The following is a 26,097-nucleotide window of genomic DNA, read 5'->3' on the forward strand; positions in this document are numbered from 1 at the left end:
AGGGTTTTTTTGTCATGATTCGAGCGTTTGGAAAAAAAATTATGTGACAGTTGTTGTCAGAATTCATTGGTGATTTCAAATATGAAATTTAATCGAAAGCTTGGCAAACAGCTTTGGAGAATTTGATGTTTCCCCATTCAAAGAGAGCTGCATGATGCCCAGGATGCCCGAGAGGCGTTTCAAAGATGGCCGCCGAGTGAAATGACTTGTCTTAAAGGAACTTTGCCTATATGCTGCACTCGCGTGTCACGTCCTTTGCGACGTCTCGAGCATGAAACGGCATTTGAATTTGGAAAAGAAACACAAAACTGACGGGAGCCGCTCCGGTGGAGAACTGGATCTAACACCTTAAGATGACGCACAGCTCATCTCTCTGTCGCTGTAAGTTACCGAAAGTGAAACCACACACAAAACACCGGCTCTCTTGCACTGTATGACGTGAAAGACAACTAGTTGTCCAGTGCGGTTCTGTTCACACAGCGCGAAAATTCAGAGAATGCGGTTGTGAGTCCTGAGAATTTACGGGTGTGAGTTCAGTTATAAAATGCGGTTGTCACACCTGTAAACAAGCGTACTGTGTGTGAACGTAACCGTATTAAGGACTCAAATACAGGACTGACAACTGTATTCTGCTGCTGTGCGAATGTGTGTCTACAACCTGTTTTGGGTTCATTTTATGCCAGCAATATAGTAATTTTTAAACAATAGTTGGGTTAAATAAAACTGCCCAGCACGTTGGGCAAACATTTAACCCAACTGCTGGGTTTGTCCTTTTTCAACCCAACTTGGGTTGTTTTTAACCCAGCATTTTTTAGAGTGAACCTTTACCATTTTAAGATCCTAAAAAAATGCATGTGTAAAAACCCAATGGCAATAGACAGTTTATTAATATTTAAAAAATGTGGAACCAAATAGACTTCCATAAGTGTAAGTTCACAGAAATCAAATGATTGTCAGAAAAAAGAAACTCTATTGTTGTCACACTTCACACTTCCTTCAGGAACAGCCCTAAAACTTCCAGCAGTGTGAGCGGAATCTCCTCCTCGTGAGGAATGACCCGTGGCACCAGAGAGATCCACAGATCCACTGCACGACTTCATCGCTGTCAGCTTCAATTCACTCATGCCACCCACCACACACACACACACACACACACACACAAGTGTAATGGCGGTAGTGTGTGTGTGTTTGTGTGAAACAGCACAAATAGTGTGATTGCGGTGTGTGTAGAGTGAGGTTTTAAGTGATTACTGTAAAGCTCTTTCATTGATGAGAAATGTGATATATGATTTGGCATTAATTCATGTCTTTATTGATATGCAGCTGAAAATCCTCGATGCTGTCTTAAGTCGTATGTCAATAGCCATTCCTGGTTGTTCTTTTTATGGTATTAAAACTGTAAATTAGGATATTTTATTTATACAGGCCTGCATAGAATGCGCCCGCAGAATTCGGTACAAAGTCTTACACATATCCTTCACAAATTTACACACACCTTCCACATCGTGCATGTTTACTTTTATATATTAACATTTGACAATACTTTCAGCTCATTTTAACACGTTTACCCTATCCTGCAGAATTCCCTTTTGGGAACTGTTGGCATTTTGACTATATGATAGACAGATGATCCAGTGGTTTTCCATATGGAAGTAGCATGAGGAAAGCTTCTTCCCCCACTGTGGTGTTGTATTTGACATTGTGATCTGAAATGGACTCTGTTACTTTTAATAGCTGTGAATGTATGACATAGAATCACATTAGGGTGGCAATATTGTTTCTCATCATACACACTGAGACGAAACTATGAGTGTGGCTGCCACAAGCAAAATTGTATTGATATTCTGAGAGGTAATTTTACATAAATTAAATAGTTCAGTGGTTTCAAACTAGTTTGGTTTGCACCAAAATTGGATGCAAACTATTTTTCTTCTTCCTATTTATTTTGCTACACTCTTAGAAATAAAGAGTTTCAAAAATGCCATTTTTGGTTCCCCAAAGAACCTTTCAGTCAACAGTTCTTAAAAGAACCATTTTTTTTTCTTTGTGTGAAGAACAAAGCAAAAAACCCCACCTTTTGAGCAAAGGAAAGATTCCATACACTGTAAAAAAAAAAAAAAAAAAAAAAAAAATCCCAGTAAAATTTACAGTAACAAAAAATGGCAGCTGTGGTTGCCAGAACTTTACTGTAAAAAATACAGTAGCAACATTTTAGGCTTTATGGGACAGCACTTAGTTTACTGTCTATTTTACAGTTCAAAACCATGTAATTTAAAGGTAAGAACAAATGTAGGGTGGGGCTTGATTTTGTCCGTGGGGAATTGATTGGATGGTTGTGGTTTGCTGTTGGTGGATCTCATGTGAGTGACAGGTTGCCCCGCCCTCATCATCAGAGAAGAGAAAAGATGTCACTGCAAGAGGCAGGGGAAGTTATTTTGATTCAAGATTATGAGGCACATTTATTTAAAAAAAGGTGTATACCGATAAATCATTTATAATATATACTTCAAAAATGGTCCATTTCGATTTCATGGTGCTTTAACCCATATTTTAATGTTCAATGAATTGCTCACTTTAAAAGTGGTGTCTGAAAGCTTGTTAGATTGATCTGATGGGTGAATATGTTGTCGTGCGCTGGTCAGGACAGATGTTTGGACAGTGTGACCGTCTCTTATGCTACGTGAAAGATCTCTCAGGGATTGCTGTTACACTTGGCAGATGGCGAGATGCACATTACAGAGACGCCACCACAGTGCACACGCTGCTGCCTCTGCTTACCAGGTACAGAACTTTCCTTTTACAAATTTAAACAGAGAACAACCAGGGAACTGTCTGCAAAGTCATTCCAAATACATTCCAAGAAATCTGTCTATTAGCCAGAGGGTCACTGCTCAATTTGGAACAGGGAAACTAGCCTAAAGTGTCTTCCATTTATTTTTGCTCCGAGATTGCTGGATGTTCCTGGCTGAGTTAAGCAGGCATCTCTCAATCATACACACTGGATCCAGTGTGTGTGTGTAACCTCCCCCTCTTTCCCTGTGGCTGGAGCACTAGAGTGGATGCTTCAGACCTGGAAGGCACTTTTCAGCCTGGTCACACACACTGGGGCCCTGCTGCTTGGCTGCGCACCATGGGTCACCGGCTTACATTAGAAAAACCCAACCGAACACAGTCAAGCGTGCTGCTTGAACATACCTGACACAGTGCTGCACTGAGCATAAAAACAGATCGATGCACTACATGCTCAGACAAGACATTCATAATAAAATGCATAAAATTATTTTAGGATTGGATTTCACAAACACCTTGCTACTACTTAATTAAAAGAGGAAATCAGTATGAAAAATGTAATGATTCAACATTATTCACTGGGATTTCCTCGACTGCAGTGAAGGGTAGAATCATTCGATCGTTAATCCTGAATTAAGCACATTAACCGGGTAATAACTAAAATGAATGAAGGACAAGGTCGATTGTTTTGATTGGGAGTTTTACACCGCTGTGAAATATATCTATTCCTTGGCAGCAGGCTGGAAAATGAGATGGAGTCTTAGAGAGAAAATGGAGGTCTATCACTGGTCAAAGGGGAAAGTGAGACAGACCCTGAATGTCAGACTCAGTGATTTAACTCATGTTTGACACATTAATATATTCCACCATCTTGAATGTCCCTCATTTAAAAGTGTTTCTAACTCAAATGAATGAATGAATGAATGAATGACAAATAAAAAAGATATGGCATTTAGATTCTTTAAATATAGTTAATAAAGTTTTAATAATAATAGTTTACATATAATAATATATTATTATATAACTGTATATATATCAATTCATTATAAATATAGTATAATTTAGTAATCAAAATCTAAAAATATTTTATTAAAATATTATTTTATTTTACAATATATTGTTACAATTATTTGTAATATGCTTTGTGTAATTAGCAAGCAAGCACTAGTTTCATAAAAACCTTAATGAAAAATCAGTTATTAAATCATTTTTTTATTTATTTGTGTATTATAATTTAATATATCAAAATTAATATTTATATAAATAAAAATTCTAAAAAAATTGTAACCATTATGAATTCATATATAATATATTTCATGTCCTTCATTTAGCTTTTTCTGATCATGCTAATGCTTTTAATAATACTTATTAAAAAATAATACAAATAATTATCAAATTATAATATATTATAATATACATTGATGTTAATAGTATATTATATTTTTTAATTATTAAGTTATATTATTAAATGTAATAATTAATTATATTAATGTAATTTTAATATATTTAATATTAATTTAATTATTTTAATAGCCAGCATTATTAATATTTGCATATTGGTCACACCCCCAAACATTTTTTAATCACAGAAAAGGCCAGGCATGTGTGCTATCAGAGATAGGCTATTAACAAAAAACACATGTGCAGCGGACAAACATGAAGAGCTGCCTCTCAGGAGGGCACGAAGGCGCGTTCCCGCTTTTCATCTCCCCTGCCCAATGATTGACGTGCACTGAGAGACATACGGAGGCGGGGCTGCATGGTCCCTGCGTCCAATCAAGATGCGCGGGCGGGGCCACAAGCATCGCAGAGTCTCTGAGCGCTGAGAGTGCTACAATGTAACAAAAGCAGCGGGATGAAACAGTGAAATAACGCGCGAGTGTATGAAGCGCTGCGTTCACGCGGGACCTGATTAATAACACACACTCACACACATACACACACACACACACTGGTGAGTTTAGTGGTTAAAGGGCTGGTAGTGTCTCGGACTGTGAGTGAGCTCAGGAGGACTGTGCTTACAGATTGCCAAGAGAGTACCAGAGGAATCTTCGCCGCAGCTGGACCGGAGAGCGACCGGAGGACCAGAGCGGGCCGACATGGACGAGCAGCCGCGCCTGATGCACGCTCATGCGGCCGTGGGGATGAGCGGACACCCCGGCCTGTCTCAGCACATCCCGGACAACACCGGAGCGACTGACGGAGACGGAAGGAAGCAGGACATTGGAGACATTTTACAACAGATCATGACCATCACTGACCAGAGTCTGGACGAGGCGCAGGCCAGGTGAGCTGTCACTCATCACATCCAAAGATCTGGAATATTCATATTGACTTTCATCTTCAAGACGCCAATGACACTTGACTGATTGATTAGAGAATAAAATAAAATACACTCAACAAACAATATTCATTAAATTAATTAAATAATTTCAAAAGCATATCCATAATAATAATAAAAAAATTATACCATGCACTACTTTTATATAAATCTATATTAATAATTTAAATATATAAATGAAAAATGTGTATAACAATAAAACATTTGTACATTTATTTGTATATATTAGTTATAAAACATTATTTACGTTACATATACATATTTTGTTTAGTAATATAGCTATTTTAGTTCATGACTTTACAACACATTTAGCAAGCTAATTAAAGATAAAGTTCCAAAAATATTTAATTAACCTAATTATAAGCATACCTTAAAATATATACTGTCAAATTATGATAAATACCATACAATGCTACAGTTATTGTTACAACTGTAAACTCTTAATAAATGAATATGAGATATTTTCTGTCATTTTGCTCTGTGATGTTAGTTGGCATCTAAGCTTCTTTTTACTTATCAAGTGGAAAACCAAAAACAATTCTGTTGTAGTAACAATATCTGTGGGATTTTGGCAGAAAAAAATGTTACTAATACTATAACAAAGGAATATAGTTTAGATGTTTGACATTTTTATAATAATTTGCAATGAGCCAATGTTTTCATGCATATCAGGAATTATTGACAAGTAGGCATCCAGAAATGGACTGATAACACGATCGCTGTTGTCAGTGTGTCCAAACACATGTGGTGTGTAGTGACAGACATCAGTGTATTTTTCTGACATGCAGTGCTCATTTTTTGTCAATAGAAATGAAAGAGATGCCAAGATAGAATTTGACAGACAGCACCGAGACTCGTATCGCACATCTGATCGTGTCCCTTTAGGATGAATATGGTCAGAACGGAGGTTCTTAATTCACATTTTTCTCTTTCTGTATTTTTCAGTGTTACGATTGTTATCAATTAACAGTTTAAAAATGTAATCACCCCACAACCATTGCTAAATGAATATGTTAATTATTCATAGATTGTAAAAAAAAAATATCACAAGAGTTTTTCTTTTGTCAAATCAACTTAGATGATTAATTCGGTTCAGATAACATAATATTTTGAGTTTCTGTTGATTAAACCAATCGCCTTCATTGTATTAACTCAAATTTTTAATTTCAATGAACTCAAAATTTTAAGGCAACCAGGTAACTTACTTTTTTTAAGTTAAACCAACAATCCTTTTTTACCAGTGTTGAGTACTTTTGCATATGCATGTGTTTAATAAAAACGTACAGTAAAGATGTTCAATAATTATATCATTTTAAAGTATTTTAGAGTTGTTACAGTACATGCAAATCTATGAATTATTAATTGCTGAAATAATGCTAGTTGCTAATGGAATTTTGTTCATATTATGCGTAAGCATAAATATGTTAAACAGAGACTGTAATGAGCTGGCTAATGGTCAATATGTGCTTTTCATTTCACCATGATCACTTCACGTTCAGGCAACAGGCAGATAAATAACTCTTTACTAGCATAGTGAAATATTGGGCTGTTCAGACGCTCACCGCGGCCTTGTGTTGTGTTTCAGAAAACATGCACTCAACTGCCACAGAATGAAGCCAGCGCTCTTCAACGTCCTGTGTGAGATCAAAGAAAAAACAGGCAAGTGATATTATTTGATAAATAACACCCTGTTTGAGTAGACAAATTTTTTAAAAAGGCTGGACATCAGCTGCATTAGTATTGCAGCGTCTGGTCAACATTGTGAAAGAAACATTTTGTATTTTAAGGGTTTGCACATGTGGTGACATATTTAGTTATGTAAATATTTTCAATAACAGCTTAAAAGATAAAGTGTTGTGCTGTTTTTCTACATTGTGCACTGGATGTAGATGTTTTAGTGTGTGGATTTCAGTCGGTAAATGTGGTTTTGTGGCGATCCTAGTGAGGAAATGAAGAAAAACGTTCAGCTTCTTTGACCTCTCGCTCCTAAATCATCTTTACAACTCTTGCACTGCACCAGTCTTCTTTTATTGTGCAGCTAAGGTTTGGTTAGAAAGTGCAGGATTCAATTTCAAACCGTCATAAGTTGTTTAGCTGAAATGTTTATTTTGTTGTGTTTGGTTAAAGCGATGAATGAATGTTGTGTTTGTGCATTTTTGGAGGGAAAGCTCGTTTAATTTTGTGGCGTCATTTTGGAGCCATCGCAATGATTAAAAACATCGTAGATGTAACAGTAGACGTTTTGCTGCCGAGAAAAGGGTGGAAAGTGACGTTTGCGGTCTGTTTTCTGCCCTGGCGTGTCGAGAGCAGACTGGCTGCAGTGTCTCGTCCTCCTTGAGCCGGGAACTACGAAGGATTTGTGCTGGAGAGATATTGAGACGCTATCGCTCTGCGGTTTGATGTGGAAACGGTTCCAGCGTGTTTCACAGTCATTAGTGCGTGTAATAAAAAGGACTAGATGAAGGATAAAGCAGATTTCTTTATCATTATCTCTCTGACTGCTCTGTTCCAGCTGTGAGGCCGTGGGTGGTTCTCATCTCTGTTTATTCTGTCTCTGCGATGGTTGGCTATGATGTTTTCATTGAGTTCGGGCCCCGAGCACGGGCGGGGGTGTTTCTGCGGCCTGCTGCTCCGCTCCTGCTAAGCGTCCGAGAGGGGAGTGACACAGTTATGCGTGGAGTTTTACTCCCCGCCGTTTCTTGTTCTGTTTGTTTTTCTTTTTCGAGTTCATGCAGAGTTCGAGCTCAAACGGAACGCCGGACGATGCGGACGTATCCCAGACTGCTCTGCTCCTCTTTGCCCTTTATCTGCGAAAATATGAAAGGCCAAAACGTGGGCCGTGAGCTCTTGAAGACGGCACAGGTCGAAATGACACGGCGCGAGGTTCTAAGTCTTTAGATGTGACGTTTGCTTGTTCTGTGGTAGCATAAGAAGGTTTTCGGCCCACTTCTGCTGCCTCTTTGAACTTCAACATGGATGAAGTTCAAAGATCTTTTCAGCAATTTTAGCTGGGTTAAAACATTGGTCTTGTCTAAAAGTGTTTTGGATTTTGAAAGTATACCATCAATTTGAGTTTGTTCTTTGCTCATTCACTGTTTTAAATGACTGAAAATACTGAATTGCGGTGTTCTTTTGTGTACAGTGGTTAACTTTATTTGTTTTGAAGTCATGTAGGAATCAAAATTGCTCTTGAGAATTGTTTTGACATCAGTGGAGATGTTGGTTCATTGGCAAAAGCATGCAGGAGTGATGTTTGAATCGGTGTATATTTTAATGGAGAACTGTAAAGCTAGTGCAATAAAATATAATTGCCTTAAATTTAACTTTTGAGCACTGCTTTGTAATATTGAAATTTCTTTTTGTAGTTTTTTTTGCATAATATTGGTGAATAAGAAAAAAGTAAAAGATTGTCTCTGTGATTGTTTCCTTTTAAACTTATTAGTAATTGCATATTCTTTATTCCATCATATTCTATTACCATAGTGATTATTGAAACCTGACTAGTAGTAATGTCAGCTCAGTTACAGTTTATTTTGCATTTTAATAATTTATTACTCTTAAGGCGAGACACTACAGGCAAAAACACTTTTTCATGCATCTGTCAATTTTGAGATTTTGGGTTTTTTGGCTTTTCATAAAGTGTTTTTTTTTTTTTTTCAGACTAGTGGAAAGAAAACATCCAAAATACACTTTTAAAGAGTATCTTTAATAGCACTTCATCTATTTGCGTCTGTAGATTTCAATTACAGTAAATATCTTTAAAAGCTGTTTTCTCCTGCTCTGAGTCAGAAATCTTCACTTCAGCAGAGCATACATACACCAAACTTTACAGTTTTATTCCTATCTGTATTCTGAAGGTTTTCACAGAGGGGTTTGTACATAAATAATGTGCCTGATTTTATACAACATTTTATTCCTAAAAAAAAATAGTGAAAATTATTATAATTTTTTTTGGCTGTTGGCAGTATTTTCTGATTTATGGATAAAAAGAGATATCAAAAATCCTCTCTGTAAAAAACTTTGACTCTAACAATGAAAATGAATGCATATTTAAACATAACATTTCAGAAAACTTGTAATACAAAAAATGCTTGCAATTCTTAATGTACTCAATCAACAGGGGAATAATGGTGATATCTATTAGTTATTTTTTTACCCTGTTCACCTGGAGTGTCTTGCCTTAAAAACAAGATTTGTGTACTGTATATTCTCATTTTGAGGTACAGTGCTTTAGATAATTTTAAACAGGCTATTTCAGTGAGATTTAGGATTTGTTTGTTTTATCAAGCTAGTTAAAAAAGTTAAAGATATTAAAATATGTAGTCATGAGATTAAAGCTAAGCTTACTTTCTCCACATCACTGTTTTAATTTAAAAGTGTACTGTCGAATATATATATAACTTTTTAAGAAAAGCAATTTAGCAGTTCAAAAATTTGTTTTACAATGTTAACATAATGTCACAATTTAACAATGAGAAGGACTAAAGACCAGATTGTGTTTGGTAAAGTCTAAAGTAGTTATTATAGTTTCACAGCTGAAACATCCAATTTTTTTTTTAAAGCTCAAGATCACGTACAGTCCTGTCAGCAAATTGTATGTGTGTCTATAGTGTGTTTTTACAGTTCCTCCCAGTGTGCCAATTGACACCTGCAGGGGAGGACGCTGCCCTGGTTCACGACCTGACCTTTTGACCTTGCTGTGTTTTTACTGGGATATAACGGAACGTCGGACACAGAGGGAAATCTAAACACCCGCAGCGTTCTTCTGCGTGCAGGAGGAGGAAGGAACACTTTATTTTAGTCCGCACGTCTGAGACACAGCCGTATTTTCGTGGCGCTTTTCTCTACTCGCTTTCATTCCGCTCATATTTTCTTTCTCGTCTGAGGAATGTGACTCGTGTTTGTGTGTGTGTGTGTGTGTGTGCAAAAGGTTTGTGCATACGTGTGTGTGTGTGTGTTTGCATATAGGAGGATTTAGAGTCTTTGTGTACGTTTGTTTACACTGTGATATTTTTATGGTGTGTATTGTAGTTTAGACACCTTGTTAAAAATCACACTACACTTTTTATATTAATGCAGAGGGTCAGATTAATATTAATATTCAGATTAATAACACATTTAATTGATTGAATATTGATGTCTTTTATAATATTGTTGTTTTTGGCTTTTTATGAAAGCAGTAAACCACATGAGGAGGTTGTGTATTACCTTGACTGCATTTAAGGTGGTACTTGGTTGGTACACATTTACCATGGTAAAATGGCTGTAATTCAAGCTATGTTGTTTTCCGATCAAACAGCAAAATGGTACAAAAAATACAATTGTTCCTTTGTTTGCAGTTAAACTAATCGCTTTGGTAGCATAGAATGACTGTTTTTTTTTTTAAAGTGCACCACATGCATTCATTTTTAAAATGCAGTTTTATTATAATCAGTGATGAATTTTAAAACATGTTCCAAATAGAAATAGACCAATCCACTTGTTTACAATGGCAGTGTCTTGTCCGAGCGTCTGTGATCTTTGAAGCGTTCGGCACAGAATCATGTTGGAAAGACTCTGGCACCAAATGGCTTTCCAAAAATACACTCTCAAACAATTCCAGCCAGATCTGTTGGCTCACGCGGACCCGACACCACGCAAACTCTCGTTTCATTATTCTTCACAACGATATAACCCAGCCAGCACTTGAAAGGAGCAGTGCAAATATATCTCTTTTTTTTCCCCCTCTTTGGTTTCATCTCAGTGTCTCTGACACACGGAGACTCGTCTCAATGCGAGCGGAATTCTTGGATCTCTTGGAACTTCAGAAAGTTGTCAAGGCATCTAATTGCTGAATGTCAGAGTTTGTTCAGTGACACCACCTTGAACCTTCAGCTTTGACAAAGACACAGTAGCGGCGCTCTGCCGTTGAGGAGTACGAGGGTTTGTGCGCCTGTCAGAGATTTTACGTCGCATACGAATAGTCGTGAACTTCAGAAAGCTCCAAATGAAGCGCTAATGGAAGCTGTTTATGCACTCAGCGGCTTGTTTGTTGTTGTTGTTTTTACGTTATTTGTTGATTCTTTTCAGACGCTTTTCATATTTTCTTTTCGTAAACAAGTCATACCAAAAAAAAAAAAATAGGAATGGGTAATTTCGATTTTTTTTTTTCTTAGTGTCTCAAACTGATATTTTACATTGCGTACAGTACAAATAGTCATTCACTTCGGAAATCTTTGTTTCTTTTTCTTTTATTTATATGTGTCTTAATAGCTGATATTTATTTGTTGATTTATTTTATTTTAGCTAATATGTATTTTTTTTGTTTTAAATCAGTAAAATGCTTTATAAAAATAAAAAAGAAATTAAAGAGCTAATTTAGTTTTTGGTTTCAACACTGTATGCTTTTTTTTTTTATTGCAACCATCTGCAAGCCTATGACGACGATTGTAAATCTCAATCTTCTAAACATCTGTCAAATCGCACAGATCTTGACTTGCAGAGTTTTCTCTCTCTGCGAACCTCAACAAAAGGCTGGTTTTCTTGTGGCATGTGTTTAAACGGTGTAAGGTTTAGCGCCTGGGGGTTCGGGTGATGTAATGTTATTTTTTGATGGGTGAGAATGAGGTGAGCAGAGGGCAGGGCGGGAATATTTGACAGCGTTGAAACGAGCCAGAGATATGATTACTGCGAGCGCGTTCAGCACGGTGTTCTCTCGGTCCTGTGGGAAGCTCGACTCCTTGTGAACACACCATTGCACACAGTATACACTTCTATAGCTCATTACAGACGGAATAAATCATCTACGGCAGCTCAGTTTCAAACCAGCAGACAGACGTTCATTTAACACGTTTTAAGAGTGTATAACAATGACATGCTTGATGTCACAAAATAGATTCAAGAGAGTTACTGTTAGGGTGATATAAAACCACCTAATTTTGGTGGAATTTTGTGCAGTTTTCCTAAAATGCACAAATACTGTAGATGGGTTATTCTCAGAATAGCAACATACTACCTTACTATTTGTACTATTTATGAATAATATACTATAAAATTTTCTGTTTGCTTCGAATATGACCTGCCAAACTGTGCAGTATGCAGCACAGGATGTGCAACACTGCATCCTAAGATGTGATGCATTCTTTCTGTTTTAATATTTAATATTAGATCATCCAGGATTTTTTACATCTCTTTTTTGAGTGATCCGACTGCCGAAAGTTAAAACTCACAATGCAAAACACCTGTATTTATTTCAAAGATGATGGCTAGATGCCATTTACATGCAACATGAAGTGCAGAACACTACTGTTATGAAACATTTTTAATGAACTAATGCCCACTTTTTCACTTTCTAATGTGTATTAATTTTTAGAATAGTAGACGCTATACAGTGTGCACTGTGCAGTAAATTGAATTTGATTGGATACACATGCTATGACTTCACAAGAAAAGATATGGAATTGTTTTCTGCTTCCTTTTAAAAGTTTATTTTGCATGCACGATGGTTAGTTGCATTTTATTACTTGCATTTAGCATTGCTTTTCCAGATCTGACCCTTAGGCCTTCGATTCCGCACTAACTCCTGTTGAATAACACAAGCGTGTAGCATTTTTCTACGGATTCGTGCTTTCTGATAAACCCTCGGGTGTTTGATTCCTGAAGACAAACAAAGCAAGTCGTACTCTCCAGCAACAGCTGCCTGAAATCATTGTTTCTGTGTGCCGTCAATACGCTCTGACACACGACTGGCCTGGTCTCACTGCTAATATGTGCTGCTTTGTCTTTCATTCTGTTTTTTTTTTCTTTTCGTTTTTAAACATGCTGATGCAGCATCTCTGTGGAGTGCGAACAAGCAGGATATGAGAATCACATCTGTTGGACCGGCTCATCATCCTTCAAGCGGAAACGCTAAAGCCTAATCCAGCACATAATAGAGGCGCACTCACACTGACTGGCAGCGCGCGGCCGGCGTGGCGTTTTTTGGAACGACTCTGCCAGGCTTTTGCAGAAATGAGATTAGGCGAGCACGCAACAGCAGTTACGAAGAGATCTGTCATCGTTTTCTCTGAGTATACACTGGAGCACAATCACATTACCTTATGAATTATGCAAATTGTCAGTGTCCTAATTGAGATGTGTTAATCATATTAAGAGGCTTAATAGCTTGAATTTAACTGTGATGCTATTTGGTAATTAAGCACGACGGCGAGTTTGGGGTGCCGTTGATTGAGCTGCTTGTGGAAGATGATGTTGGAGTGCTTATAAGTCTGTCTGTGTGCCAGAATTGGAGATATTATACTTGGCCTTGAAAATATTCGTTCTTCTTTGAATATTCATTTCCTTCTTTTAACATTCTCAAGCTTCTCAAAAATACTATATTATATAAAAAATACTGGACTAAATTATTTTCATGACATTTGGTTCCATGTTTGGAATGTCTGCATCTTTAGAATAGCTGAAAGAGTCGTTAGCAGAACTATTAAGGAAGCAAAATCATTAAAACATTAAATTCCTTACTATGCTCTTTCCTAATATGGCAGAAACTAACATTTCAAACATTTTTTTTTTAAATCCTCTTCTTTATATGTGTATGTGCATTCAAAAGTTTGAGGTCGGTAAGATTTTTTTTTTTAAGAAATTAATATTTTTATTCAGCAAGGATGCATCAAATTGATCAAAAGTGGCAGTAAAGACATTTGCAAAACTCAAATATATATGTATTTCAAATAATTGCTGTTCTTATTCATCAGGGAATCGTGAAAAAAATTATCATGGTTTTCACAAAAATATGAAGCAGCACAACTGTTACCAACATTGATAATAATCAGAAATGTTTCTTGAGCAGCAAATCAGCATATTAGAATGATTTCTGAAGGATCATGTGACACTTAAGACTGGAATAATGATGCTGAAAATTAATCTTTGATCACAGGAATAAATTACATTTTACAATATATTCACATATAAAACAGTTATTTTAAATTGTAATAATATTTAACATTTTTACTGTATTTTTGATGAAATAAATGCAGCTTTGGTGAGCAGAAGAAACTTCTTTCAAAAACATTTTTAAAATCTTAAAGACCCAAAGTCTAAATAACAAGTTCATTGTGTACTACTGTAAATTTTAATCCATTATTTGTTGCAGGCCTGATATTTTCAATTCCTAATATATGATTTATCGGCCAGCCCTAGTGATTACAAAGGCAAAACCATTACAAATGGCAGTAGTTCAGCAGTAATAAACCCACACAAACTGAATGCGCCTCGTAAACTGCCTCAGAATCTGTTCTTTTGTCAATAGATCGTATCTTCTGCTCAAACGGGCTCTGCTCACAGAGATATGAATGACCGGCGTTCGCTCGCGCTAGCATCACATTAGACGAGATGGCGCTCTGTGCATTAGACTGAGACGCTGTGGCGATTTTATCTGCCCGTTTGCTTTGTGTCGCTCCTTCCCAACAGCTCATCGTAAAGCTGGTAGGTGGAGACACGGTCGGCCCTCCGTTACTGCCAGCTTTCTTGATATGTTACGACTTTAATCAAATCTGAAAATTTGTAATGCACATTAAAGTGAATGTGAAGTGCTTCTCTCAAGCGGCGTTGCCATACCAACCCCGGAGGAATCGTCTGTCTTTAATGCGCGGTTGGGAATCTCATTTCCTCCCCCCTCGCCATCACCGCCGCTACAGGCGGTCGGCACATAGAGAGAGGGAGACTAGAGGCCTCTCTCCACGTACTGGAAATGACACAAATTAATATACACTACTTAAACTAGACCAAGATTAATGGCTGCCTTTCGCTGCAGTTTAGTCCCACTGTCAGTTGCCGGGTGTTCCTTGGACAAAATCAACATTTATCCCACTTTTGCCCTGGGCTCTCAGGATGCAAGGATCTGAACCCCCGCCACGCTTTTCACCTCTCATCCAGCTCTTTCATACATCACCCTCTCTCTACATCCGCACCTCTTTCTAGCACGTCGCATTACAGACTTGATAGATTTCCTTTTTTATTTGCATCTGATAGTTAACTAGGTAAAACGCTGCATCTAACATATCAGTCTCTTGAAAGTGTGTGTGCGTGTGCCTTTTGTCATGTGGGATTGATTATATATGTTTAGAATCATGTTAAAAGGGTAGTTCACCCAAAAATTATCCCATAATTTACTCACCCTCAAGCCATCCTAAGTGTATATGACTTTCTTGCCGCTGAAGACAATCGGAGTTGTATTAAAAAATATCCTGGCTCTTCCCAGCTTCGTAAGGGGAGTGAATGGCGCCCGAGTTTTTGAAGCTCCAAAAAGCGCATCATCCATCATAAACATATGACTCCAGTGTGTTAATAAATGCCTTCTGAAGATTTCTAATTTGTGACCGCTGTTTTGTTTTGGTCTATCCTTGGTCTATCCTTTGGGTCAGAGGTCACTCTTCCACCGGAACTAGACTCACGTACGGCCATTGCCGGAAGCCAGTGATTATAGTTTATAAAATTGTAAATATGGATATTTTTCTTACATAAACTCATCGCTTCGCTTCACTTCAGAAGGCATTTATTAACCCCCTGGAGCCGTGTGGATTTCTTTTATGATGGATGGATGCACTTTTTTGGGCTTCAATCCCATTACAAAGCTGGGAAAAGCCAGGATATTTTTTTGAATATATCTCTGATTGTGTTCAGCTGAAAGAAGAAAGTCATATACACCTTGATGATGGCTTTAAGTCCGACTGTCTGTGGCAACTTTTCAAAAGTTCTTCTGCTCACCAAGGCTACCTTTATTTGAGCAAAAATACAGTAAAATCAGTAACATTGTGAAATATTGATACGATTTCAAATAGCTGTTTTCTATGAGAATATATTGTAAACTGTAATTTATTCCTGTGATGCAAAGCTGAATTTTCAGCATCATTACTCAGAACTCAAACAGTAATGTTACATTTTTCATGAAGTATGTTTTGAAGCTTTTCATTGAGTTTAAATTTTGTTGTCATAGTCAAAGTCATGAAATTTGATATTTATATGTTAAAAGTATGTGATAAGCTATTAAAATGACTTTGGAGTCAAGTTTTACAATGAGGCCCCTTTTTCGAGTTATTATTGGATTTTGATTGGTGTGGAATGATTTGAAGTCAAGAGAGATTTACACTGCAGGAAACTGTCTAAATATAACTAAAAAATGTATGAAACAATCAGCACTACTGCAAGCGTTTGGGGTCAGTATTTCAAATGAATGTCTTTTGAACTTTATATTCATTAAAGAACCTGAAAAAAGTATCACAGTTTCCACAAAAATATGAAGCAGCTCAACTGTTTTCAACATTAATAATAATCAGAAATATTTCTTGTGCATCAAATCAGCATATTAGAATGATTTCTGAAGGATCATGTGACACTGAAGAGTGGAGTAATGTTGAAAATTCAACTGTTTATATTCACATAGAAAACAGTTATTTTAAATTGTAATAATATTTCACACTATTACTGTGTTTTTGATCAAATAAATGCAGAATAGTGTTTCCAAAACATAAAAAAACGTACTAACCCAAAACGTTTGAACAGTAGTGTATATGAGTTGACCTCACTAATTGACCAAAATGGTTTGTTAAACCATTGTGACCCATATTTTGTTGCAACGTTGAACTGATGAATTCTGTGGTGTTATAATTTGATATAGAAATGATTGTTCCTGTGTGCTACCCCACAGAGATAAACCACCATCTCTCTCTCTTTCTCTCTCTCTCTCTCTCTCTCCTCCTGTATGAATTGCCTGGCTATGCAAATCGCTCATAATTAGACATGCTAATATATGGCAGTAATAAGCCACTGTCTGTCGTTATGTCTGCCAGTCTCTCCATTGTGTCCAGCAAAAAAATGTGTCTTTAAAATAACACTTCCCACAGTCCTCTGTCTTTCCCATAGACATGTCACAGCTTGCATAAAAACCATCAAACGATTCTCAATAATTGCCTCATTTATGCACATTTCACTATTTTTTCTTTTTTTTTAAATGTTAAGACAGTGATTCAAAATAAGCTGATATTTATGGATTAATGCTAGGCATTTTTTTCTTTTCTTTTTTGACTGTTTGTACATATATCGTTAACAATAGATCTATGGACACTTACACCAATTAGTGCACTAGTTCATTCATTGTGAAAATGTTTGGTCTCATGTGTCTCTTTTACCATCTTAAAATAGTCCCCTCGACACAGCGCTTGTGGCACGGAAATGTTTTTTTAAGGAAGCATGTGGAGCCTTGTGCCCCCTGAAAGGAAACAAATGTTTGGGAGAAGCAGAGAGCGGCGGTTTTGGCCGCTTTCCCAGCACAGACGCAAGTGCCATCACAGGCTCCGGAAGACTGAAGTTCCTTCTGCTCATGCAAGAAGCGGTGCCTTTCGAGCAGAACCGCATGCATAGTTGCATCATTTAATGTTGTTTAATGCTTGTTTAAGTTGACATTCTATAGTCCATAACCTCTTCTCACCTTGCTTACATACATGGAGATGAGCTATTTTCTCTCAGATCTTGCTGTGAAGTGCTTTGGAAAGCAGCAGTTATGCTCAGTTAAATCCTAGGGGTTTTTGGAAAATGGCGTTGTCGCTTTCTCAGCACTTTTGAAGTCAGCGTCCTCATGCAAACCTCTGTGCTTTCATGGGATGTGGAAGATGAAGCAGGTGCTTGTCATTTGAGTGGTCAACTAAGGACAGACGGCTGGCCGCTTTGTGTTATATGAAACTACAGCCTTTGATCAGCAGTTGTGAAATGTGTAAGTCTCCTTTCTACAAACTCTACAAAGAGATTCCTTCAAAGCAGTTTTTAAGGTACAAGATATGCAAGTTTTTCTTTTGGAGTATTTCAAGTCAGTTAAGTTGTGTTGCGTGTCGTCTTTCTTTGGCGTTTTCTGACTGGTGGCCCAGAATACAGGCATGAGTCATGTGGACTGAGATGAGCTGCTCTTCTCTGCTCCGTCATGCTTCATTTACCGCATCCAACACCGCCAAATTCAGCTCAAACAGAACCCTGCTTTATGACTGATGCGTTTGTAAATTCACTCGCCTAATGTAAATGCAAGCCAGATTTTGGGGCATCAATAAAAACTTTCCATTTGCTTCCAAGTTCGAACTCTGCAGGCGCATTCGCACTAGAGCTTTTGGTGGTTTTGTTTGTTGTCAGAGTTTAGTTCATTTTGTCTGTGTATGAATGCTGTTTTCTGAATGTGCGTCAGTAAAAATGTGCATAGAATGATCATTAGGGCCCAATTTACTAACAGTTTGCGCCATCGCAAACCCCATTTTGGCGTTAAAAAACTACTGTCGGGATTTACTAAAGACACACAATGCAAAATTAGCGCTGAAAAGGCGTGGACTGAGTTGACTGTGACGCAAAATTTATGGTAGAGTATTTAAATGAATCACGCAATGCGATTTACTAATGTTTGTGCTAGTCAATTTACTGGTATTTGCGCCATTATTTAACGCCCAAAAAAAGCATGTCTTAACCCATTTTGCGACATGGCTGCAATTGTTGCTGCTAGGAGGAGACACCGCAGAGAACAAAGAGTGCGTGGTAGAAGGGAGAAAATATTTTCCACTTGTATTAATTTTTTTGGAATGCCAAAGACGTTATCTGTATATTTCATGTAACAAGGTGCGCCTGTCAAGACCCGCACCTGATGAGCATCAGCTCTGCTTATTCGCAACCCAACGCTAATTTGCACTTCTTGGTAGATTGCGTTGATCATTATGTAAATGATTTGACTGCGTCTGTGTTCTTTAATTTGCGCGTCAGCAGTAGATCACGCGCAAAACTTGCCACTCCCATCGGCACATTTGTGGAATTGCGCTTTCACGCTAATTTGCCCCGTTTAGTAAATCTGGCTAGTTTCCGAATTGTTCCTACTAGCGATTTATAAATTGTCCATATGCACCAGTATATTTTTATATTTTTAGTTTTCACTTTAGTTTTATTTATGGCAACTAGCTGAAACAAAATAACTTAAGTTTTTTTAAATATTTTATTTCAATTTTGTTTCAAGTGACAGACATTTTTTTTTATATTGTTTTAGTTTTAGTTAACGGTAATAATCACAAAAAAAGTTGCACAAAAGTATGTGAATAAAGTTCTTAAATGTATCGTATTTTAATAGTTCATGTTTTCCTTTTCAGGAAATCATTAATTATAATTAATTAATGAATTAATTTCACTGATGCAATTATCAAAAAGCAGTTTAAATGTTTCTCGTTTGCGCATATAATGATATAAATGCTTATTTTGATTGCCTATTTATCTATTTATTACCTATTTTCATAATCAATGTTGGATTGTTTTAATTAGAGGTATATCAGCGCAAAAAAAAAAACAACAACAGTGAGTTTTTGGATTTATAAATCCTGATTTGTTCCTCACTTTTGATGTAACATGAAATCCATGGAATTTATGGATCAAATCCGATTGTAAATAAATGAAGCCCCAGATCCCAGTTCAATTGGTTGGTGTGATTTTAATGGTCCACAGTTGGTTGGTTCACTAACTTGCATAGGTGAAATGCCATCGACGAAGTGTAATGGATGTTTCTTAATTTCCATTTTTAGTCAATGTTATTGAATCTTTTGTGTGCAAAATGCATCAGACAACGTTTGGCGTTTGGAGTGTTTGGTGCTCATATCTGAGCCCGACGCTAGAGTATGAGAACCGCTCTAGAAATAAAAGTTCACAATAACTTCCAACATCTGCAGGATTATTCTGCTCATCTGAGAGCGGCTGCATTTGTAAGAGAACCAGACAGTATTCTTAATGAAAGTGCCAGTCAGCATTGTCATTATCTGCTCGTGCTCTGACTGAATTCATCAGACTGCTGATGGCTTTCTCCTGTTTACTTCTTGTGGTGTAGATCACCTCCAACTTCATCTCATGCAAGATAAAGGCTGGAGGTTAACGTAACCTTGATAAAACACTCATCTCGGTGAGATTCATGTGCTCAATCCATCTTCCACCATCATGTAGTATGAAAATGAAGCCGCCAAGAGCGACACAATACAGAGCAGTTAAATGGGCCATTTCAGATGTTTTGTGTAGCACACCGACTACGAAATCTCCCCCGACGTGCCTGTGCAGTCCATTTCCACCACTTTCAGTCGCCTCTTATCTTCTTTCCTCTCGTTACCCATCTCTCCTCTGCTGTAAACCCACCTCACCTCTTTTTTCCCCTCTTCTTTTCTATTCACAACCCATTTGTGTTGCCAGCCAGCAACACAAATTAGGAATATACAGCCTGGTGTCAAAACGAGCGCTCATAAAATATTAACAGCGTGTAGGAAATTTTACATGGCAACATTCTTTTTCATTTTCAGGTCTGTCAGCGCAAGCTGTGCTGCAGCTATTTGTGTGCTTGCATCTATTTTAATGCTGCTTATTTGGAGCCATTTTCCCACGCCATCTTTTTTATGTCTTTTCAGAGTCAAAGGTAGAGCATTTTAAAGACCTCCATTAATTCATATTTTTTTTGTCAGCGATTTCAACACTTTTGGACTAAATGTCTTGTTTAGCCAGACTTTATGCCAGTTGTCTATAGCCACTTTGCATTTTATTGCCTCTTTTGAGTACTAGAGGTTTGTTACTGCCATAGTAAAATGCAAAAATGCACATTAAACATGCACAATGGGAGGGTGTGCTTGCAATGCATTGGCCAAGCAACAATTTTTTCCTCATAAGCCATCATTGTAGCAGTTTGGAAACTTGTGAACCTCTGTGCCTTGATTCACAGAAACTGTCTTAAGCCAGCCAATCAGATTGGAGCTTTGCCACATTGAAAAATGTCTTTACATTTTTTAGCACAATATGCAAGATCTGTGATCATCAGGCTTTTTCCTATAAAACTTTAATGATTGTATAAAAGTGGTGTATATACTTGTCTCAAGACCTACAGTAGGTCTTGTCCAACTGTTGGATGATGATCATGCAGTAAAGAATATAGTTCCAAACTTTTATAACTTTCTGAAGACTTTACATGCAATTGCAACACATGTTCAAAAAGCACTATGAAATATAATTCAAATATCATAAAAGCAATCCTTAAAGGGTTAGTTCACCCAAAAATTCTGTCATTAATTACTCACCCTCATGTCGTTTTACACCCGTAAGACCTTCGTTCATCTTCAGAACACAAATTAAGATATTTTTGATAAAATCCTCAGTGAGGCCTCTATTGACAGAAAGATAATTGACACTTTCAAATGCCCAGAAAGATACTAAAGACATTTTTATGTATCAAACTGCCAAAGTCACGTGATTTCAGTAAACTTCGGCAGTTTGATATACGCTCCGAACCACTGATTCGAAACAAAAGATTTGTAAAGCTTCGAAGCTTCGTGAAGCAGTGTTTTGAACTCGGCCATCACTAGATATTGTTGAATAAAGTATTCTCGTCGCTTCATAACATTAAGGTTGAACCATTGTAGTCACATGAACTGTTTTAAATATGTCTTTAGTAACTTTCTGGGCATGTGAAAGTGTTAATTATCTTGCTGTCAATGAAGGCCTCATTGAGCCATCAGATTTTATCAAAAATATCTTAATTTGTGTTCCAAAGATGAACAAAGGTATTACGGGTGTGGAACAACATGAGGGTGAGTAATTAATGACAGAATTTTCATTTTTGGGTGAACTAACCCTTTAATACTGTATACTATATTCCAGGTGTTCTGAGGTCAGTGGCTTTGGGTAATTATGGTTTTGCTATGATTGTCATTCTTGCCAGTGAGCTGTTGACCAGTCACTAAGTTATTTACAAACCGGATCAGTGAATGAATCATTCAGACTGATTTTAGGAAAAACTGAATCAACAGGTACATTACAAAGTTCAGACTCAAAAGAATGATTTGTTCACAAATCGGACATGTTACTCATGATGGTGCCAGGGACAGAAAGCTGACGTATGACTTCAGAAGACTTGGATTCTTTTGGTTTTTGCATGAAAAATGAATATTTGATATGAAATATTTTGAATATTTATTGGCATTTTACATTTTAAAAATTATTAATTATAGTTATTATTATTATCATCAATGTTAAAAACAGTTTTTGCTGTTTAATGTTTCTGTGGAAACCATGATGCATTTTTTTCAGGATTCTTTGATAAGTAGAAAGAACAGCATTTATTTGTAATATAAATCTTTTGTTCAAATGTCTTTACTATCACTTTTGATCAATGTGTCCTTGCTGAATTAAAGTATTAATTCATTTTTTTATCTTACCCCAAACTTTTGAATGGTAATGTATCACTGTTTCCACAATAATATTAAGAAATGTTTCTTGAAAAATAAGCATATTAGAGTGATTTCTGAAGGATCACGTGACACTGAAGACTGTAATGATGCTGAAAATTCAGCTTTGCATCACAGGAATAAATTACATTTTACAATATATTCAAATAAAGAATAGTTATTTTAAATTGTAATAATATTTCACAATTTTACTGTATTTTTGATCAAATAAATACAGCCATGGTGAGCAGAGGAGACTTCTTTCTAAAACGTAAAAAAAAAAACTAGAATAGAATAGAATAGAAAAATTTATTCAAGGAGAGCAAAGCCGCTGTGTACGTGTGCACTGTAATTATTCCAAACTTTTGACCGGTAGTTATTTAGGCCTATTTAAAATCTGATTTTTAAAATTATACCATTCCTCCTTTTGTGTACCATGGAAGAAACTCTTGACATGAGGGTGAGTTAACCATGACAGCGAATTGTCATTTTTGGGTGAACTATCACATGCATTGCATTTAAATCACATTGTGAGCTAACCTATTTAACACATTAGTCTGGCCCGATTTATCTCCTGGTCTTCAGATGATGGATTCGGCGTCTCTTTATCTACATGCTTCATGACGCCTCTCTGAGTACGTCTGTCCAGGTGGGAGGGGATGAACCCTGAACTTTCCTTTTCATGGGATGACGCCAATAAAGAACGAGATGTCAATCATGCGCCACGGCTGTGGTGTGTTGGAGCCTGTCCAGCTGTCCTTCAGTCCCTCAAACCGTCACTCAACGTCCCACCATCCAGCCTCTCAACACCGGCGGCAGAATCTCAATGATGTTCTTAAGAAGTCACATTCCCTTTGATAGGACGTGAATTACGGCCGTCCTTAAGTAGGTGTTGAGGACCGCCGTGCTGACGGTACTTTTATTAATCAGCTCTGACACAATTCATTGTTATTCTTGTCCACTGACATGTCTCATTGTTTTGATTGGTCCTTCGCTGCCTGTTTTGCAACAGACGGGTGAAATTGAAAGAGCATCAAGTGGAAAAAGTCTCTCTGAATGTCTGTGATTTTTGGTCAGAAGCATGAAGAGCAGAACATTTAATTGGCGCTAAACCAGCACATTCGTTGTGTGCTGGATAACAAGTTGAAAATATAAGAACAAAAATGAACATATAAGTCAGGAATACAATTGTACAATATGATGTTTTGATACATTCATGCATTGATATTTGGTATATTAAGACTTTGATAAACTTTGATGCAAGAAGAATTATTGATTCTGATGTCCTTTATACAGCACAATGAACAATGTTGTTTTGTTTGTTGCACAGTTGGACCAAACGATGATTTCAAACAATAGACGGATTTACATCCACATGTTTTTTTTTAATTTTGCTGTATTGCTTACAAATATTTTTGAAAATCGTTATTATGACGTGCTGTTCGTTCAAGTCATTTTGGTCAGAATAAATTGGAAGTGTTGGGAAATGTCATTTTTATTGACATTTTTATTTTATTTTATTTAAAGCCCCAATTATTTTGGTTTTCTCCACCTTATTTTTAACATAAAAGAATGTTAAAAGAGCTTGTTATGCTGCTTTATATAGAGTGCAACTGTCATGTTAAAAACACAATTCATTTTCTCCATAGGAAAATTTTTTTTTAACGATAACCTTTAAATACAACCTTACTGTAAGCTACGAGGTTGTTAATCAATGTTTTTTGCTTCTGTTGAAGACATAAGCCCACATTATTTCAACTTAGTTTTAAAACTATTCATAAAAACTACATTACCCATGATGCTGTACAGAAAATTTGAGACAGTTGGAACAAGCAAAATGTGCCAAAAGATCTTGTTAGCCCCACTCACTCCCATGAAGCACCGCAAATGACGTAAAAAGTCTCCCTATACCCTCAAAATGCTTAAATAATGCTCCATTAAAAAAAAAAAAAAAATGATTATGTTGTTCACAATGCTTCATGGGATTGCAATTCTTTCCCTCAATAAAGCAGTTAAGTACACAGTCTTGTATCTTTATATTTTTGTCCGATTTTCAAATTCTTTTTTTGCTTCAAATCAAAGTTTGTAATGTTATGATTCACCTAGTAGCTGATTGGCTTGGTTCATAGCTTAAACCGCTTTAACGAAGACTTTTTTGAAATCGCTATGGGAGAAATGAATGGAAAAAAGAGTTCCGGAACCAACGCAGCTGAAAAAGTGGGTGGGCGCTGTTACACTCTATCGCAAACTAATGTTTAATGTTAAATGTTTTGTCATAATTACAAAAACACTGGTTAGTTTTACCATTTACTGCACTGCATTCTTCTAGTTATTTACTTATAGCGGCTAATGAATCGTAAGTCTCACACATTCACAGAAAATAGCTTACTTCCACGTTGCAAAATAAGGTAGATAATTAGCAAAATATAGTTTAGATCAAGGGTGCTCAATCCTGGAGATCCAGAGTTCAGATCCAACCCTGATCCATTACACCTGTCTGTAAATATCAAGTGCTCCTGAAGATCTTAATTAGCTGCTTAAGTTGTGTTTGATCAGGCTTGGAGCTGAACTTTGCAATAAGGTATATCTCCAGAAACAGGATTAACCACCCCTGGTTTAGATCTTTTACTTGATCTTCTTGAATGATAAAAAAAAACATCCTTAAGATATCATATTGGTGTGTGTTTATTCTGATCCGTTGAACTGGACGAGTTAATGAACAGAAACGTCTTCTATCACAAACTCCCCAAACACACTCGTAGCGGCGCACTAATGATGCAGTCGAGCTCAGGTAGCTGTCAGGCTGCTGTGATTAATTAAATCCAAAACTAGGCCAATTTGTCACTTTCTGTGGTGTGGTCGGATAAAGAGACTCGTGTTGCCATCTCTTCACTCTTCCATACGTTACTCCTTCAATATGCGGCCGGGAGATTTTTCATGACGTCTTAATTGCCGCATTGGAAGGGCTCAGCGAATGTGAAATTCCTTTTAAAACACGTCTAGTTGTCGGAGCAGCCAAGCCAAACACGCGTTGAACTGCCTGACCTACACCTAGAGGTGACTTTTTGCCAATATGACTTTTTGCCTAATAAATCAAGAGCCGACTCTTGATTTATTAGGAATGTGAATGAGACGGTTGGAGATATTCTTCTAAATGTCACAGCCGGTGCTGTTTGATCTCTTTGCTCATGTACAGTCGCTGTTAAATCTCCCTGTTAAATCTGTCAGCACTCAGTCCCGATTGCGATGTGCAAGCGTCATCCAGAAGGTCTCGTTGAAGAAAGACAGGTGTCTACTGTACACATCCGTCATTTTAGTCAGGTTATCTCGGCAGATGACTGTCAAGACCGTTCCTTCTGTGTCTGAGGATGAGAGGTTCGGAAAGAGAGGTCATCTCTTCTGCCGACCCCCACTAGGTGTGTCAGTCAACTTGGCGCTCTCCTGCGTCACTGAAGTCAGATGCTGGGTTTGTGGGATGTTGTCTTGTTGACTGCTGATGCAGCAGTAACAATCTGCTTCCTTCCACTGTCCTGATGGCAGAAATTCCAGTACAGACCCACATAAAATGTACAAAAAGCTACACACATTTCCACAGAATCGTAATGCCTTTATATATTATTGCATGTTCTTTTTTTTTTTTTTTGGTGAGAAAACACTTTGTTTTTGCTGTATTGTAAAATTTGCAAACTTTTTATACTGTACTGTTCTTTCAGTGTTAAATAATATATA

General features: G+C 37.0%; 1 protein-coding gene across 5 annotated transcripts in view; it reads left to right on the forward strand.

The window, feature by feature from the left end:
• The first annotated feature begins 255 nt into the window (after positions 1-255).
• Positions 256-26,097, forward strand: part of pbx1b (pre-B-cell leukemia homeobox 1b) — a 103,816-nt gene continuing 77,974 nt past the window's right edge. Inside the window, exons 1-3 of one of the 5 annotated variants that reach the window (XM_048200153.1) lie at positions 256-381; positions 4,815-5,077; positions 6,717-6,790. In XM_048200153.1, coding sequence (XP_048056110.1) covers positions 4,890-5,077; positions 6,717-6,790 — 262 coding nt within the window. In that variant the 5' untranslated portion in view covers positions 256-381; positions 4,815-4,889. Of the gene's footprint in view, positions 382-4,432; positions 5,078-6,716; positions 6,791-16,813; positions 17,874-26,097 lie in introns of those variants that run through there. The other 4 variants (XM_048200152.1, XM_048200151.1, XM_048200155.1 and 1 more) reach the window with 4 other exon arrangements.

The sequence above is a fragment of the Megalobrama amblycephala genome, linkage group LG8 (genome assembly GCF_018812025.1).
Source record: "Megalobrama amblycephala isolate DHTTF-2021 linkage group LG8, ASM1881202v1, whole genome shotgun sequence".
NCBI lineage: Eukaryota > Metazoa > Chordata > Actinopteri > Cypriniformes > Xenocyprididae > Megalobrama > Megalobrama amblycephala.